Here is a 16,709-nt window from a genome sequence, read left to right as displayed (position 1 = left end):
CACAGAATCGAGTGTATGCAGTTCCTTCTGATAATTTCACCATGGAGCTCATCAATCCCAAGGAGCTGTGTGTCTCGGTCCACGGGCGCTTCACAGATGACAGGTAAACCTTTTATATCTGTGTGGAAACAGATTCTTTCGCTTCTTTGAAGCTCTTTTCTCTGATACATCAGTTGCTGACCATGGGACATTTAGCATGAAAGAGAACGGTGTAATGCTGTGAAGCGTGGAGCTCTTGAAAGCAAGTGCTTTTTGTGGTACAGTGCACTTGGCATCAAAGTAGAAAAGCTCAGCATAGTTTAGAAACACTCAGCACCACGCAGGTCTATTATGACACACAATGACAATAGTCATGTTAGACTATTTTAGGTGGTTCTTATCTGTTAGATGTCTAGTTATTATTATTGCTTTGTTATTTTATTTTTGTCTGATTACAGAATTGCATAATTACTTACATGGCTAGTTATGAAATTAATTACATGTACATTTGATGTACGTTCTGAATCAACAGGTTTGAGTCTACACTTCTGTTTTGATGTCAAACAGTGACAGAAATATGTCAAACGTAACACATTTTTCCCTTAAAACAAGACTTTATGTACAACAGCAGCTTTTAATTGAATTCAAATTGTAATTAAATATATATCCTCCTCTATTTATAAATATAAATGTGGTATTTTATAATCCACACAATATTTCTTGCTACAATGAGTTATGACTGAGAAATAATGAATATATATATTTTTTTAAATTGTTTTTAGCATTGCCAATGATAACTGTGATTTCATTCAAGTTTGAAGACAGTCCTCTTCTCAATGTTGACATGTAGTCTTCACATGTAGTCTTCAGATTTAGGGCTGGGATAATAAGAAATTTATAAAGATTAATATATAAGGACAGAATTATTGATAAATATTCATTTTTTTGTTTGTATATTACAGTTACATATGCCGTAGAGATACAGTGATACCACTTTCCCTTCCAATACTCACCTATAGGTCCTGATATTTATACAATTACATTTTTTTAAATATTCTATTTTGGTAAAATCTATGTTATGCGTTACAAATAAAACACACTCAGCTTGGCTAGATTACATTTGTTTTTGTTGGGTTATATTTATTAGACGCTTAAAAAACTTTTTGATCTTTTATTGTATATATTTATTATTTACTATTCAATAAAGTAATAAGAACCATGTTTAACAACTTAAGGAAATGGAAAATATCTTTACTGTGTAAAACACTTAAAAACAGCTGCACACAGCAGCTTCTCTTGCTCAGAAACAGAGCTGATGTTGTTTCACATCCAAATCTCTTAATACGTGAGTTTGGTTCACTCAGCGCTGCATCACTGTCACTTCAGTAAATATCACTGTCGTTCACACTGTCAGCATCAGCGACTTTGTGTTTTTCTGGCTTGGTTGAAGCAACGGGCCGCAAGACCCCGCTGCTCAGTGATACAGCTGACCGATGGAGGTGCACCTCAGCTGCAGTTAGTGGACGCACAGTCCTGGCTGGTGGGCTGCTATGCTAAAGGCTAAATCGAGGCTAAAGGCTATCATTACTCAGAGTCTGGCGGTTCCTTCAGCTTTCAGTAACATTAACTCAGACTGTAAGTAACCACACAGCAGCAGACAGTAGCAGTGATTACTAAAAATGATTACTCAGGTAAGCAGCTCCGTTAGCGTGTTCTTCACACCAAAAACTGCTGTTACAGATTTTGCATTAGCAAGATTAGCGTTTATACTGCTGCTTGTCATCCCACACCCCTGTTAAGTTCTGTCTACTGGCACACATGTACGTGTCAGAAATTGCTTTGTGGTGTCAGTCAAAGGTATCGGTATCCCCATCACCGATACTGCGTTTAAATTCTGGTACCAATACAGTATCAGTATTGGTACAACACTAATATGCCATATGTCTAGAACAGTTTCTGTTTGTGCCAGAGAGCAAAAGAAGTCGTTCTTAAAACGTGTACATCAAAACTAATGCCAACTTTCATGAGATGAAATTTCTCATAGATTTGAGCCGAAATAGGTAGCAGTTCATACACGGTGCTGCCGTGTCGATGGAATTCCCCATGCTGTTCAGTGTTTTTAGCAGAACAGGCTGTTACCCACTGACCGCTTCTTTGAGTCTCACTGGGTAAAAGAAAAGTGATAACTTTGCCATTACTGCTGAACGGATCCATTTCTCACATAACGGATGCAAAGTTTCAGAGCACTAAAAATCGCTTTTTTACACCCACGAAAATTGACTCACTGTAAAATAAATAAAAAGAAAATAAACTTATGACTACAACTAATGACTAATCATGAGACTAAAATTCCGAATGAAAAATACAGTTTGATGGGGTTACCCAGTGGGGCTCACAGGGCAGCTTCCTGCTCCATGTGTAAATGAAGTAAAACCTGAGCTGCAGTTTGAGATCACAGATCAGAGCCCTCATCATCAGTTTCATGGCTGTTATCAGTAATTATGGATAAATTCACAAGTGCTCCAAGCCCGACTCATATCTGTCTAGGCTCTTATCTTTGTCTCTCTACACCTTTTACTTTTCAGCACAGTTGCATATTTTGGTAGGGACACGCTTTGTTGAAAAGAGCACATCTGTTGTGCAGGTGTGGCTGCTTGCATTCCACACAGAAGGCTGGGTGGCTCACCTGGACTGGCTAAGCCTCCATTTTTCCTTTCTTCTCTGCCTTTCTCTTACTGTATATCTCTGATCTGAAGCTCAGAGCCGCAGGCCATGAGTAATTATGGGCTGTTAACTTTGTCTGAAAGCTTAATATTAAACGCACACCTACGAAAATGTGACCTTTTTATGATTTCCACAGTAAATAAATGACAAGCTGTTGCCTTTTTAATGTATGGTTGGGTTTGCTGGTGCGGAACAGTATTCTGTTTCACAGTGTTGTATCTCTTAGCCTTAACATTTTTGGGGACTATAGATAGAATAGAACCTTAACAGTGTTTAAATACTATGTCCTTTATTTGTTTTTTAAAGGTGAGGAAAATTCAGTTTAACTTTAACTTTAAGCGAGTGAAGATTGTGGGCAGGGAGGATGCAGATTTAGAACATCAGTAACGTCACTCTAGTGGGTAGCAGGATGTTTTGACCCTTCAGTGGGTGTTTACCTCCTTCCATGTCTTTACTTGGCCTGTCATTCTGACCTTTGTATGACCCTTCCATTCTCTCTTACTGAGTTACGTGAAGTGCTCTCTTTTAACAGTTCGTCTCAGTATGGATTTCATCAGCACTTCAATTACAGCTATTGAAACCACATTGAAGACTATTTGTTTGTCAGTATGGATGACTGTATGGACAGAAAGTTGAAAGTTGTGAATTAAATATGATTTTACAAGTCTGAATAGCATACTTTATTTTATTTTCATAATGAATGATGAAAATTAATGATGTTAAATTATATAACATCATTAATATCTTGTTAATATCAAAATGAAAAAGTGCTTTACATGTGAAGATAAGCTAAACATTAAATAAAAAAGCATTCAAGTGAAAATTCAGCGCAATTACAAACAATATAAGAAAAAATCCAGTAAAACTAGTAAAACTTTTTTATGTGGATTAAAAACACACCTGTTGAAGTCTTTATATACTAAGGAACACTATTCCAATACTCCTCTCATCTCATTGCTGATTCTTATCCTGTATAACTAATAGCCATTTTAACACACAGTAAGGTCCGGGAATCCACTGCACTAGACGATTAACTTCTAGTTAGATAAGACATCCTTACTACCTTTTAAAGTAATGCAAAATTGGTCTCTAATCTCTGATCAATTCCTCTGAAACAAAACATAAAAGGCCAAAAAGACGACTGAAAAAAAAGAGCAGAAACAGAGCGGTCAAGCGAGCTTTGTTAGAGATGAGGACAGTGATTTATTGTGGGAAAAAGTAAAAAGAATGAAGTACAAGATTTTATGAGATTAGAGCAGTGTGGGAGAAAGCGACTGGACAGAAAAGAGAGAGAAAAAGAGAGAGAGAGTCAACTTTGAACAGAAGTAAACCATTATAAACATATCTAAAAGTAAATCCTTATCCTCTGAGAAGGACCTTCAAAGACTCTGAGGAGAAAGTTTTAAATGCAGTTTGACCCTAAATGACTGTCTCCAAGCACATTAGACAGTCTGGGTACAGTAGCCAAGCTCTCTTCCCTCTAGAAACCTTTTGTGATGTTTTACAGTGCAGACTGCCCTCTATAGGCAAGTAAGTGCATTCCCTCTCTTTATGGTCTGTTTCATGCAGAAAACCATTACTTGGACTTTATTTATACTGTTCTTTCATGTGTGGTCAGTACATAGAAAACAACATAAATAACTCAGGATATCAGGCCATCTTTGCTAAATGTGATTCTCTTGCAGTTGCTTGGAAAAGAAACAGCTTGTATTTGTGATGAGGTCGCAAAGTCTGCCATGCATGTATGTAAAGCAGCTGCTTCATTTTTACAAATAAAATCCAGCAACCATTCACAAGTGTAATGAAGGAGATAGGAAGAGGGAGCAGAAGATCATGTGACTGCTGTCATGAGGGGTTTAGAGTGTTCAGAGTTCAAAGGAAGGATTAAGCGGCTCTGTGTAGGTTGAAGTCCAGGGCTCCTCTCTGACCTGAGCTGCAGTGGGTCACTTTCTTCATCACGTTCCACACTGCCAGGTTGAGCTCCTAGGTGTCTTACCCCCTCCAGTGAGCCTGATGAGACACCAGTCTTTACTATATTTGATGCACTCTCTTTTATCGGTTATCACTAGTTATAAATGGGTCATTCTATGGAAATGTCCATTTTTGTGTGCCTAGCGTTTAAAGATAATTTACACTTGAAAAACATGTTAGGCTTACAGTGTATTTATTTGTTTAAAGTAAAACAATACATTATTTTAACAATTACACCGTCTTGAGCCGTCAATTTAGTAATATTGGTTTTTAAATCAGTTATCTAGAATTCCAAGCACCACAGAAGTGCTCGTCCTTACAGTCAGGTGTAAAGGCCATATTTAGAGGTAAAAAACATGTTTTTCTGCAGTTTTAACTGCAATAATATCTACATGACTATGAAATATATTATTTAAATGACATAAAGAAAACAAATGCCAAGTAAATATTATAGAATATATAATGAAAGTTGTTGTCCCCAGGAGTCGTGTCACTGGTGTTACTGTGTAACAAAAAATCTCTTATTTTGAAATAAAAGTCACACCGATGACATCACTTGACTTCCTTTTACCTATTTTCTGAAGATCTATGAAGAAAAGCGCATGCTAAGTCCACTGTGTCTTTCAGTTATCAGAGATTTTCTCATTTAGCTCATGATTTCATATGAAGCTTTTAGTTGACGTCACTGGTGTGACCTACTTTATTCTTAGGTTATTGTGGGAAAAATAGAATACAAATGGATTAAATTACATATTTTAGTGGATGTTCCATGATTGACAACATGTGGTTTGATGCTCTGTAGCAGTTTTGTAAAATGCGTTTTTCATTAAAAATGTCTCTGGTGTTACCTTTCTTATGTGTAACACCAATGACGGTCAGTAACACCAGTGACTCCTATGGACAGATAAAAAAGTGGACATTTCTGTAGAATCACCCAAATGTTCCAAGTTCATGTTCAATACTTTATGTCTACATGAACATACAGGTTGTTATGAATAAGCTTCAGCAAGGAAAATACACATAGAACAAAGAGTGACTGAAAACACATTGACGTAATAAAATTCAGTACAGAAACATAGATTATATTTATATTAACATTATAAATAATCTGATAACTATTTTGGCAATAATTCCTGCAGCGTGTTTACAAGCATTTAAATATGATAATTGGTATTGCAGTTACTTCATAATTGGATTTCTCACAAAATATACAACGAAGGCAACACTTGCAGTTTCCTGATTTAAAGCAGAATTCCACTGATTTTTCAAAATTTCTGCACAAATCATTCGTTGAGATGGAAACAGTCATTCAGGTTTGATGTGAAAAGGTGTAGAGAAACATGTAGCTCAGCATTTCTGTATAGTGGTGCAACTGCCGTGCAGCGCAGGTATAACCATTTTATTCACTATCCAAAACCACCGCCTGTGTAGAAATATGTAGAAAAACTGTGCTTTAAATTACTTTGTAATCTAAAATTCAGGTGTCTATCAGATTTCTCAATATCTGATACCAGTTTCAGACTGATTTGAGAAGTTATAGTATGCTGTTTACACGAATAATTGCAAAAAGCAAAATCAAAGTAAAGAGTCAAAATCAAAATGCTAAAATGTCTGTTTTCAGAGTCAGAATGCAGACTATAAGCGACACAAGGGATAAAGTGGAATTAGTAACCTGTTGCAGCAGCTCTATCCTGGGTTGCATCACTACTGAGTCTGTATGAATCTCCTCTAAAGTGCTGTTTCTGAATCCATAAAAAGCTTCTGACTCTGAGTTTGCCTTGCTTCACTGAAAATCCCCTGTTTACTACTTCTTAAACCTTGTATAAACTAAAAACAAACCTTTTGTACTACGTTGCAGTAAGCACTGTGTTCAAAGCCAGTTCCACACTCCTTCTACGGCTGTTGTTCTTGACGCCTCATCTGTGACTCGGCCGGTCAGGTTCTCATCTCAGTCTTCAGGAAGATGTGATGGGCTTCTGCTCAAATATCCACAGGTACGTTCCTGTCTGCACTGCACCATCATGCCACTCACATTCAAATGTTGACAGTACCAGACAGCAATTAGGTTACTTTATGGTACTCCATGGTGTTTTTTTAGTCCTGGACACAGCTCTGTCAGTAGCCATATTGTCAGTAGCCAATTGCCAAGCCCTTAAAGGTCTCATTTTCTTGAATTTAGTTTTTTCCCTCAGTCCCTTATGATGTTTGCATGTATTTAAATACCAAAACAATCGTAATTCGTTTTTACATTGCCACTTTCCAAGCTCCACTTGTCCCATTGAATTAAACAGGCTGTTTTTGTTGCCATGCCCTTAACTGATTTATGAAAATGGACCTCTGTTCTAATTAAATAATTCCTTGTGTAACTTCAGTGGACTGGATTTGGCTGAACTGCTGTGGCCTAGATTGGAAGGTACACGGAAATGCATTGGTTAATTGGTGTAAAACAGGTTATTTACATTAGGCTATTTTTGCAGTTTATTTTTATCTTATAATTTGCATAAAATTGTGAACTTAATTTAAAAGTTGTGAATTTTTTGCCAGTTAAAAAGCTGAGACTACAGGTGGCTGGGGCATGCTTTCAGGGACTTTTCTTTGTACTCCTGCTCCTTTTGATACCATGAACAACAAACAACAAATCTCTTGTCTAATGTTCCTCGCAGAACCTGTCAAATAGTTCCACACAGTTGACATTTTCAGTGTTGATTTGCTGCCTTTCAAAATATTTGAATGCAGCTGCGCTGACTGGCACAGAAGAGCAAATGAGGCTGAAGTTAGCTTCTTACTCTCTTGTTATTCATTTATATTTATATTTATAATTATATTTTCCTCTCCACCTTAAATAGTGTGACATTCTGGCTTCTGAAGCTGGCAAAGAGAAAGCTAACTTCAGCTTTGTGGAAAGAAAAGGGAAAAAACAGCGTTTTTAATCACTATGTCTTATTTTCATTACTGTTACATTAAAATCATTTTTGAGTTTTTTTATTTTTGGCACATTGTCAGAGGCCTATCTTTTTTTTTTCAGTTGAATGTGTGTCTATTTCTTCACTCAGACTGAGGTCGAGCTCAGTGCGCAGGTGCCCCAGCCAGGCCGTTATGTATTTATAGTGCAGTACTGTCAGCCTGAGCACCCTGCCTTCCCTGTGGAGGTCCTGCTGAACATGGGAAACACCTGGACAGGTGAGCATACATACTGCACTCGGGGATTGTTTGGACCTTTAAGACAAAGAGAACTTGTTTGGGCTCTTTTAGAATGATTCAGCACTCTTCAGATCTGAAATATAAATAAGATTAAGCACCAGTGTTTCATTTTGCTGCCATCTCTCTGAATTGAAAGTGCTAAAGCTGATACAGGAATACTGGTGTGAGTTCATAGTGGCTTTGAATGGAGTATGAATTCTGTGGTTGCCATCATTAGGATTAGGTGATGACATCATGCTCTAAGTCAGGGGTCTCCAGTGTTATCTGTAAAGGGCCGGAGTGGCTGCAGGTTTTCATTTCAACAAAGCTGGAGCTCACATTAACAGTTGTTTGAAGACTGAGACCAACTAATGTAAGCAAGTGGGATCAGGTGTGGTCCTGCGTGGTTGGATCAACTCCTTTGTGGATTAGATTGGACATTGCAGCTTTAAGTGCTCCACCAAACAGTGAGTTGAAGTTCTCTTGGTGTATTTTCTCCCAGAGCCTAAATATCAGAATATTGAATCACACACAGGCCAATTATTTTGAAGTTTTGTTTTATCTTGATAAGGATAAAATGCTTAAATGCTTTGTGTTTATTTTAGTCATTATTCTTTATATCTTTGTCTATGTATCGTTATTATATTTGTAAACATATCGCATATATACATATGGTATAGGAGTATCATTACACTTAATAATGTACTTGGAATTTCTTAGGTCTGTCACCATTACTTGATTAATGAAAACAGATCAGAATTTTGAGCCAATATTTAATACCATACTGAGTGACTGGTTAGGAGTTCGTCTCATGATCTTAGCAGTAAAACACAACAGAGAAGATAAATAAAAAAAAAACTTTATAATCAGAATAAAAAGCAAATACATTAAAATCATAATACACTCCAAAAGTTTGTGGACACCCCTTCTTATTAGTGAATTCAGCTGCTTTAAGGTCGCTCACTGCTGACACAAGAGTTCAGATGCTCACACAGCTTGTAGTCTTCTAGAAAACTTCTATTCTCCATAGAAAAGCGTTGATAATAGAACAGGATGCTCTGGAGCAGCCACACATGACACAAGGTCACCATGTCCAATGCTGAGCATAGGCTAGAGGGGTATAAGCCCCCCAGCATTGAGCTGTGGAGCAGTGGAGCTGCGTTCTCTAGAGTGATGGAGCTCCATCCAATACCTTTGGGATGAATTGGAGAGATCCAGAACTGATTATCCAACATCAGTACCTGATCTCACTAGTGCTCCAGCTGCTGAATGCAATCAAATCATCAAAGCAATGTTCACACATTTAGTGTAAAGCCTTCTCTAAAGAGTAGAGACAGTCACTGCAGCAGAAATGGACAAACTCCTTTTTAATTCTCTTGATTTTGGAAGAAACATTGGATGATCATATGGCCATATAGTTTATATCAAACTCTATATGTAAATCAAAAGTATAATACCATAAAAATAAGATAAGAATAAGATAAATTGGCAAAAAAGTACAATAAAAACACAATCACGGCAGGTGCACTTGAGAGGGTTGGTCCAGTCATGCTGCCCATTATTGAAGGTACTGATAGAGAGCTGTTAATCATCTGAGTAGTCCTTCAGTAGTGATTCCTAAGATGGCGGGCAGGTTTTCTTCTGATTGATCTGAGCCTCCTGAGGGTAGGGGTTTTCGGTGGTGGATAGCGGAGTGCTCAGGCTTGTTTTCAAACCTTTGTGGGTCTCGTCGATATCAGGGACACTCAAATAAACAGACATTACTCACCACTCAGCCAGGAATATGATCGTCAGTGTCAACCCTAAAATCTTTCCCATACTTTTTTTTTTTGTCTCATTGGGATTGCCTGTGATTTTCTTTTCCCTTTTCTGTGTTATCTGCTCTCCAGGCCAGCTGAACGCCTCCTTCTGCCCTGCCATGTCTGGCTGCAGGAGTGCAGTTATAGCAGAGAGACGCATCAGCCTGGACGCCATGCAGCAGACCATGATAATCACACTGAGGATCCCGAAAGGAAAAACTCTAACTCTGGTCAGTAGCTATGCCTTTACTGCCCCGTTCCTGCTCCTTTTATTAGCCTTTTCCAGTTTGTAAGCCCTGCTAGTCCTTAATCCAGCCTGATGTGGTCTGCTGACATTAGAGCAAATGGCCTCATGAGGGCTGTGTGTTTGATGCTTCAGTTGATCTACCAGTGTATAGATTTGCTTCCATAAAAGGAGTGGAGGATGGAGAGAGGGATGGTACTGTGGTATGTGGTTGGTATGTGACCATTTGAGTGTCTCTCAGAGCTTCTTTCTTTTCTTCTCCCTGGCTGTCTCTCAGCTCTTTCAAGGATTCAGTAGTTTGTTTGCAATGTGTTGTCAGTGCAAGTTCAGTTACAGCAGAATTTGTTCTGGCACAGAGTCACTGAGTAACAGTCAATACACAGTGAACAGACAATGCAAACACTGCATATACTCTGCATATCATTGTAGAGTATATACAGCTGATACCTTGTACCAATGAATCGGTCACTCTACAGGAGAAAGAAAGAACATTCTTAACATTCATGTGTATTAATGAATGTAGATTTTATTACAAGCAACTTTGGACCATTTCTAGTTGTTCATCATGTTGAATGTTAATTTGAAGTAATGAGGTTTTGGTACAACAGCAACAATATACTATAAGACATTATTTATATAAACAATATGAAATAATGTTGTGTGTAAATATACAGTATTAATCAATAGTTAACACTCACAGAACAGTTTTATTTATTTTTGCTATTTTCCATGTTTTACAGTGACAAAGAAACTGCAAAAAAACAAACAAAACACAAAAGAAAACAAGCACTTTCATGTGGACATCACCTATCATGCTTTTCCACCAGGCTTTAAAAAGCTCCACATGTGCTGAGATTTTATTTTGCCCCTTAAAATGAAATATTTGCTTTGGAAGTAAATTCAGACATACGCATCAAGTGTATATTTGTATTTTTTAAACAAATGTATCAAAATGTTTCTAAGAAATTGAAAGCATAAATATCAACCTTAGATGTCAGCCAACAGTAAATCTTAATCTCACAGCTTCCAAACTGTTTATACTTGGATGGATACCCATATCTTTATATGTCTACCATTAAAATCATGAGGCACAACAGCAGAGATTTTCTTCACTGTGAAATATTCCTCTGGTAATCGCACAGTTTATACACATACAAACACTGTTCAAAGCAATGAGAGAGAGAGAGCTGAGAAATTCTGTCCTGCAGTGAACTGACAGAACAAAAGTGATGTCATCTGCAAGGTGACATTGAGGGGCACATGTATCTTTGCTAATGCTTTTTTAAATGTTATACTTCAGAAGTGGAGACTTTAATATTTACGTCTAAAATTGTGTAAAAAGTGTAAAAAACACATATATATATATATATTTCGCCTTTTATTGTATTAGACTAGATTTCTAGTATCCCAGCCTAACATGGCTGTGTAATTCTAAAACAGCAACAAAACCATATTTTAAGTAAATTATATAGGTTGACACCTATGGAAAAGCATTCAAATGGTCCTGGGAGACTTTACAATACACAAAAATAGAAAGGGCAAGGCTTATGCTTATCTAATCAGAGGGTATAATCACCAAAGTGGAAGTTTTAATGACACGCCTCACTGGGTTTCCTCTGCTTGTCCCTTGTTTGTTTTCTTCTTGAAGGATTACATCCTGGTGGTCCCTGAGGACCATTACAGCCCCGAGCTGCTTAAGGCTAAAGCACTGGATAAGGCTTCAGATTTCATCAGCCAGTGTGGCTCTCAGGGCTTTTACATCAAGTAAGTGTGAGGAGAACTATCATATATGCAGACACAGTTTATCAGTGTAAAACAATGATCTCTTATACTGTTATCTAAAAACTATCTATCTAAAAGATACTGTCTTACTAATTACTTATACTGTCATATACTGTTATCTGAGAAGTATCTCTCTAAAGATGTGTTGCATAACTAAAATAGTAATTGCAGTCATCTTAAAATCATTTTTTTTTACATAACAGTATGTCATACAGTGTCCCAAACCACAGACTGTCAGATTTTCTCTTTTTGACCGAGCTTCAATTTCCCACAGTCCCCGCAGTGCCTCAGAGTTCTGTAAGGCATCAGCCCGCTCCCTGGTTGCCCACTATTACAACGGTGCTCTGCCCTGTGATTGTGACAAAGTGGGCTCAACAAGCCCCACCTGTGAGCCGCTTGGAGGCCAATGTTCCTGCAGGGCTCACGTCATTGGCCGACAGTGCACTCGCTGTGCCACAGGCTTCTACGGCTTTCCGTACTGCAGACGTGAGTGCCCTCTGCTGGTAGACAGTGATGTCTGTTAGTTTAATGCTCATTAAAAGTAATGAGTTTATAGTTAATATATTAAAAAGTCATAGTAAATAATGTGCTAATGTTTTAATGTACACTTAGTTCTTTTGAGCATTGCAGCTGCTTTTTTACAGATTGCACTCTTACAGTATTTTACCGTGCATCAGTATGTTGCTATTGATATTGTTATTATATAAATAAACAGCTTCTCAGATCTTCTTTTTGTTCCTAAGAGTTGTTTGATGGCCTTTTCCATTGCGAATGTCCATATGTGAAGCCTCGTAGCCTCTCCAATCACCTGTCCTCCATCTCTGTGCCTGTCTGCAGCATGTGACTGTGGCCAGCGGCTGTGTGACGAAGTGACGGGGGAGTGTATTTGCCCTCCGCAGACCGTGAGACCTGCGTGTGAAGTGTGTGAGAGCCGCACGTTCAGCTATCACCCGCTGCTCGGCTGTGAGGGCTGTGACTGTTCCCCCATCGGAATCGCCCCTGGAGACACGGGCCAGTGCCACATCACCACCGGCCAGTGCACGTGAGTCGCAGCTGATAAATAAACTAGAGTTTTCTGGCTCCAGTTTGATTTTGATATTTCTTTAAACTTGTTTACTATAAAGAAGATTTTTGTGTGTAGTTCTGTATGATGCTAATTGGTGTACATACACTTTCATTACTTGTTAGCTACATAAGCCTCGTAGCTTCAGTGAGAAATGAACAAAACTTCAGAACCAAAACGTATCTTGGGTGATTGGCTACATTTCAGATAAAGGGAAGATGATAATTTAGATTTGGTTTAAGCACTGAAAGTAGTGAACTGTGAATGGTTTCACTGGACTAGGATTAGGAATCTCTGTACTTTGTCTGTCTGCAGTCTTGCAGATCGGACCCTGAGAGTCTGGTTGGTTTTGTCACTCAAAATCAGGAACCACTTACTTTGACCAGAAAGAGACAGTTGACTGACATGCAGCGTAACCAACCAAAGATTGTTTTGAGTGACTACAAGCATAAATAACAGGTCTTCTTTTATAGTAAACCAGTGCATAGAAGTGGCAGTGTGGCCACAGAATGTGAGTGACAAAATTCCAGTAGCTGCAGCCAACTTAGCATGCAATAGACATTATATGTAGATATCAGGCAACTACAAGATCTAGCACCAGTTTTTGACTATATTCCATTGAAAACTGACTAAAGCAGACATTTTACTAATGGATGCTTTATGATAGTACTTGCTAGTAGTGAGGATGCATGACCAGAATCAGCCAAGAACCAGAATGGATCAGATTTTTGCTTGTTATTTCTATTTTTGTGCTGCTGGTGTGTATTGCAGTTTTATGGCATAAAGAGTGTGAGGCAGGTAAGTGCATGAATGCTGTGTATAAATGCTGCTTGTACTCCATATCAAATTGTTGTAGTATAAATATGCATGACAGTTCCCTCTTACTTTAAATTAGGCCCAACAAATTGCGATTAATGTTATTTATGAAGCAGGAAACGTGCTAGAAATGTGTTACATGTGTTCATTTATTTCGCACCGTGTGAGCTTCAAGGTTTAAAAAGGCTACTGAAATTCAGCCATCAGCCAGTTTTGCTGTGAAGTAAATTCATTACCCTAGGTAGTTGCTTTGAGTCAGTTGTCTCAGTGTTTTGAGCTTTTTAATTTAAAGGTTTTAAATTGCCTTTGTGTATTAAGCAGTGTGTCTCTGTGTACAGAGCCTGTTTATTTTGTTAATCCATTTGAGGTCTGTGTATATACTGTACGTATGTGTGAATTGTGTGGTTTTCCTCTGTGTTCCAGTTGTAAACCCAGAATAGGTGGGCGACAATGCTCTCAGTGTGTCGCCGGTTACTACCGCTTCCCTGAGTGTATACGGTGTTCATGTAACGTCGGGGGAGTGATTCCACAGATATGTGACCCCAACAGCGGCCAGTGCCTCTGCAAGGTGACACACACACACACACACACACACACACACACACACACTGCACTCTCATTCAATATAATGAAGAACCATGAACACTCAAAGAACCCTTTGCATGATTAATAGGTTCTTTGCATCGTTAAATGGTTTTTTAAATTGATGGAGAATGTGTTTCATGTGGTTCTATACAGAACCTTTTTGAAAAGGGTCCTATATAGCACCAAAATGGATTCTTCTATTGTAACAGGCTTGACATCGTAACAATAGAAGAACCCTTTTCGGTCCTTTATAGAACCATTTTCAAAAAGGTTCTATATAGAACCATCTGCAGCAGTTAATGTATCACTGCTAATTCACCCTTTAACCCTGAAGTGCAGACTGCAGGTCACCATAGCAACAACCACAGTCTCTCCTAGCTAGTAGCTAACGAAGCGGCAAAGAAAGACATTTAAGACGAACATCAATAAATTGGAGACGAATGGACTTATTTGCATTTATGAGCACTCAGCTGGTTTCCTGATACGTTTAATCTGCAACGAGAAACTGTCAAACACTAAAAAGTCACAAGCTGAAGTCGGCTTGTTCGCCAGCTTCTTGTTTGAAGTTTCCTGTTCCACCCTAAAAAGTGCAGCAGTTACATTCTGTCACCTTAGGCACCATTTAAGGTGGACCGTTAAAATTTGAACAATGAGAAGCTGGCTTCAACCTCAAAAAAAATCAAACGTTTGTGGAAAAGTATCCTGCTAGAGATGCAAGAAAAGCAGCTATAGCTGAGCTAAAGCTTAAAGCAGAGCAATATAAGTCTGTGTTATTATTAGTCTATACCAGTACATTAGCACATATTTAGACATATTTACAGCTAAGATGGTAAAATGGACATAAAATGTGGCTCCCAAGGTGTAGCTCTCTCTCTTACCATAATCTTCATAACCATTAAATTACTGCATCCACATCAAAGTGTTCTGCACATTATTCAGCTTTGATCATTATGCTGCATGACTTTAATCCCGAGTCGTTACAGTGATCTTCCAAATTCCTTGAAGTGAATTATGCTAATCAGTTCCAGCAGATCACTCATGCACAGCTGTGAATTGCGCTGTTTTATGTTTGGGATCCAAGTTGTTCTTAACGTGTGTGTGTGTGTGTGTGTGTGTGTGTGTGTGTGTGTGTGTGTGTGTGTGTGTGTGTGTGTGTGGTTTGATCAGAGTAATGTGGAGGGCTCTCGCTGTGACATGTGCCGCAAGGGCTCGTTCCATTTTGACCCAGCCAACCCGGAAGGATGCACCAAGTGCTTCTGCTTTGGAGCCACAGATCAGTGCCGCAGCTCGGAGAAACGCAGAGGAAAGGTGCATGTGTGTTCCTCGTTGTAACCTCTAAGCAGTCAAAGCTGAAAAAACCTTTTGGTGTTGTTTAATACATTGTATGAGTGATATGATTAGTATAACACGTGCTTCCAAACGTTTGAATGGCAGTGTTGAGCATACTTTTTTCATTTTCAACAAGATCATGTTTATGATGTTTCTTTTGAGTGCATTCTTCCTTTCTGTTGCTCTCACAAGAGCTTTAAAGAAAGCCCCTGATGATTCTCGTGGTTTTGAGAAGACGTAAAGACCGAGGCCATGATCTCTCTCTTTCTGTCTCTCTCTTTTTCTCTCTCTCTCTGTCTCTCTGTCTCTCTCTTTCCGTCTCTCTTTCTCTCTCTCTCTCTTTCTCTCTCTCTTTCTCTCTCTCTCTCTCTCTCTCTCTCTCTCTCTCTGTCTCTCTGTCTCTCTGTCTCTCTCTTTACGTCTCTCTCTCTCTCTGTCTCTCTCTCTCTCTCTTTCTCTCTCGCTCTCTCGCTCTCTCAGTTTGTAGACATGCGCTCCTGGCGTTTGATGTCGTCTGATCTGGAGGAGATTCCCTCTGTTCTGAATCCTCTCAGTAACACGGTGGTAGCGGATGTTCAGGAGCTGCCCGTGTCTGTGATGCAGCTGCACTGGGTTCTCCCTCAGTCTTACCTGGGGGACAGGGTGAGACCCTCGCTTAAACTCCAAATGAGTCCGAAGAGTGAACAGTGTTTTTTATGATGCTTGAAAGTGGTATTTTGGTGAAAAAGCAAAGTTACACAATTTTCATCTCATATTTGATCAGTCAGTTAGTGTGTTGCTAACTGCAAGCCTAAGGCCCAATCCCATTTCTTATTTTTACCCCTACCCCTTGTTTTCGAGTGTCACCTTGCCCTTGGAACTGAATTACAAGGAGAAGTGGTTGAAATCTCCCCCTACGAAACGGGACCCTCAAATAAAGAAGAACATTACTTCATTAAAAGGCTACTAGCGCTGCTCTGTAGGCGACCCTGCCAGTCTGCAGTGATAGCAGAGGAGTTCAGCTCCTCACTGCTGAACTTTAGTTAAATTTAGGGTATCATATGCCTTCAAAGAGGAGGGACAATTATTTATTATCACCCACTCCTAATTCGTCAGTGATATGAAGCTGAAGTCAGATATTTGCCAGTTTCTTGTTAGAATTTTTTCTGTTCCACCTTAAATAGAGCAGCAGTTACATTCTGGCGCTTCAGGCATCAGAACTGCTGGACTATTTAAGGTGGAACAGGAAATTTAGCTA

At 38.8% G+C, this 16,709-nt stretch overlaps 1 protein-coding gene across 1 annotated transcript in view; it reads left to right on the top strand.

The window, feature by feature from the left end:
• Positions 1-16,709, top strand: part of LOC118825478 (laminin subunit alpha-3-like) — a 140,899-nt gene that overhangs the window by 77,799 nt on the left and 46,391 nt on the right. The window contains 10 exon segments of the mRNA XM_036596091.1: positions 6-103; positions 6,533-6,668; positions 7,728-7,854; positions 9,744-9,883; positions 11,546-11,661; positions 11,954-12,165; positions 12,517-12,721; positions 13,982-14,126; positions 15,311-15,451; positions 15,953-16,114. Of these exon segments, the coding sequence (XP_036451984.1) occupies positions 6-103; positions 6,533-6,668; positions 7,728-7,854; positions 9,744-9,883; positions 11,546-11,661; positions 11,954-12,165; positions 12,517-12,721; positions 13,982-14,126; positions 15,311-15,451; positions 15,953-16,114 (1,482 nt within the window).

The sequence above is a fragment of the Colossoma macropomum genome, unplaced genomic scaffold, assembly GCF_904425465.1.
Source record: "Colossoma macropomum unplaced genomic scaffold, Colossoma_macropomum, whole genome shotgun sequence".
In the NCBI taxonomy this organism is placed as follows: domain Eukaryota; kingdom Metazoa; phylum Chordata; class Actinopteri; order Characiformes; family Serrasalmidae; genus Colossoma; species Colossoma macropomum.
The sequence above is the reverse complement of the archived record's forward strand: the minus strand, read 5'-3'. Positions and strand labels throughout refer to the sequence as shown.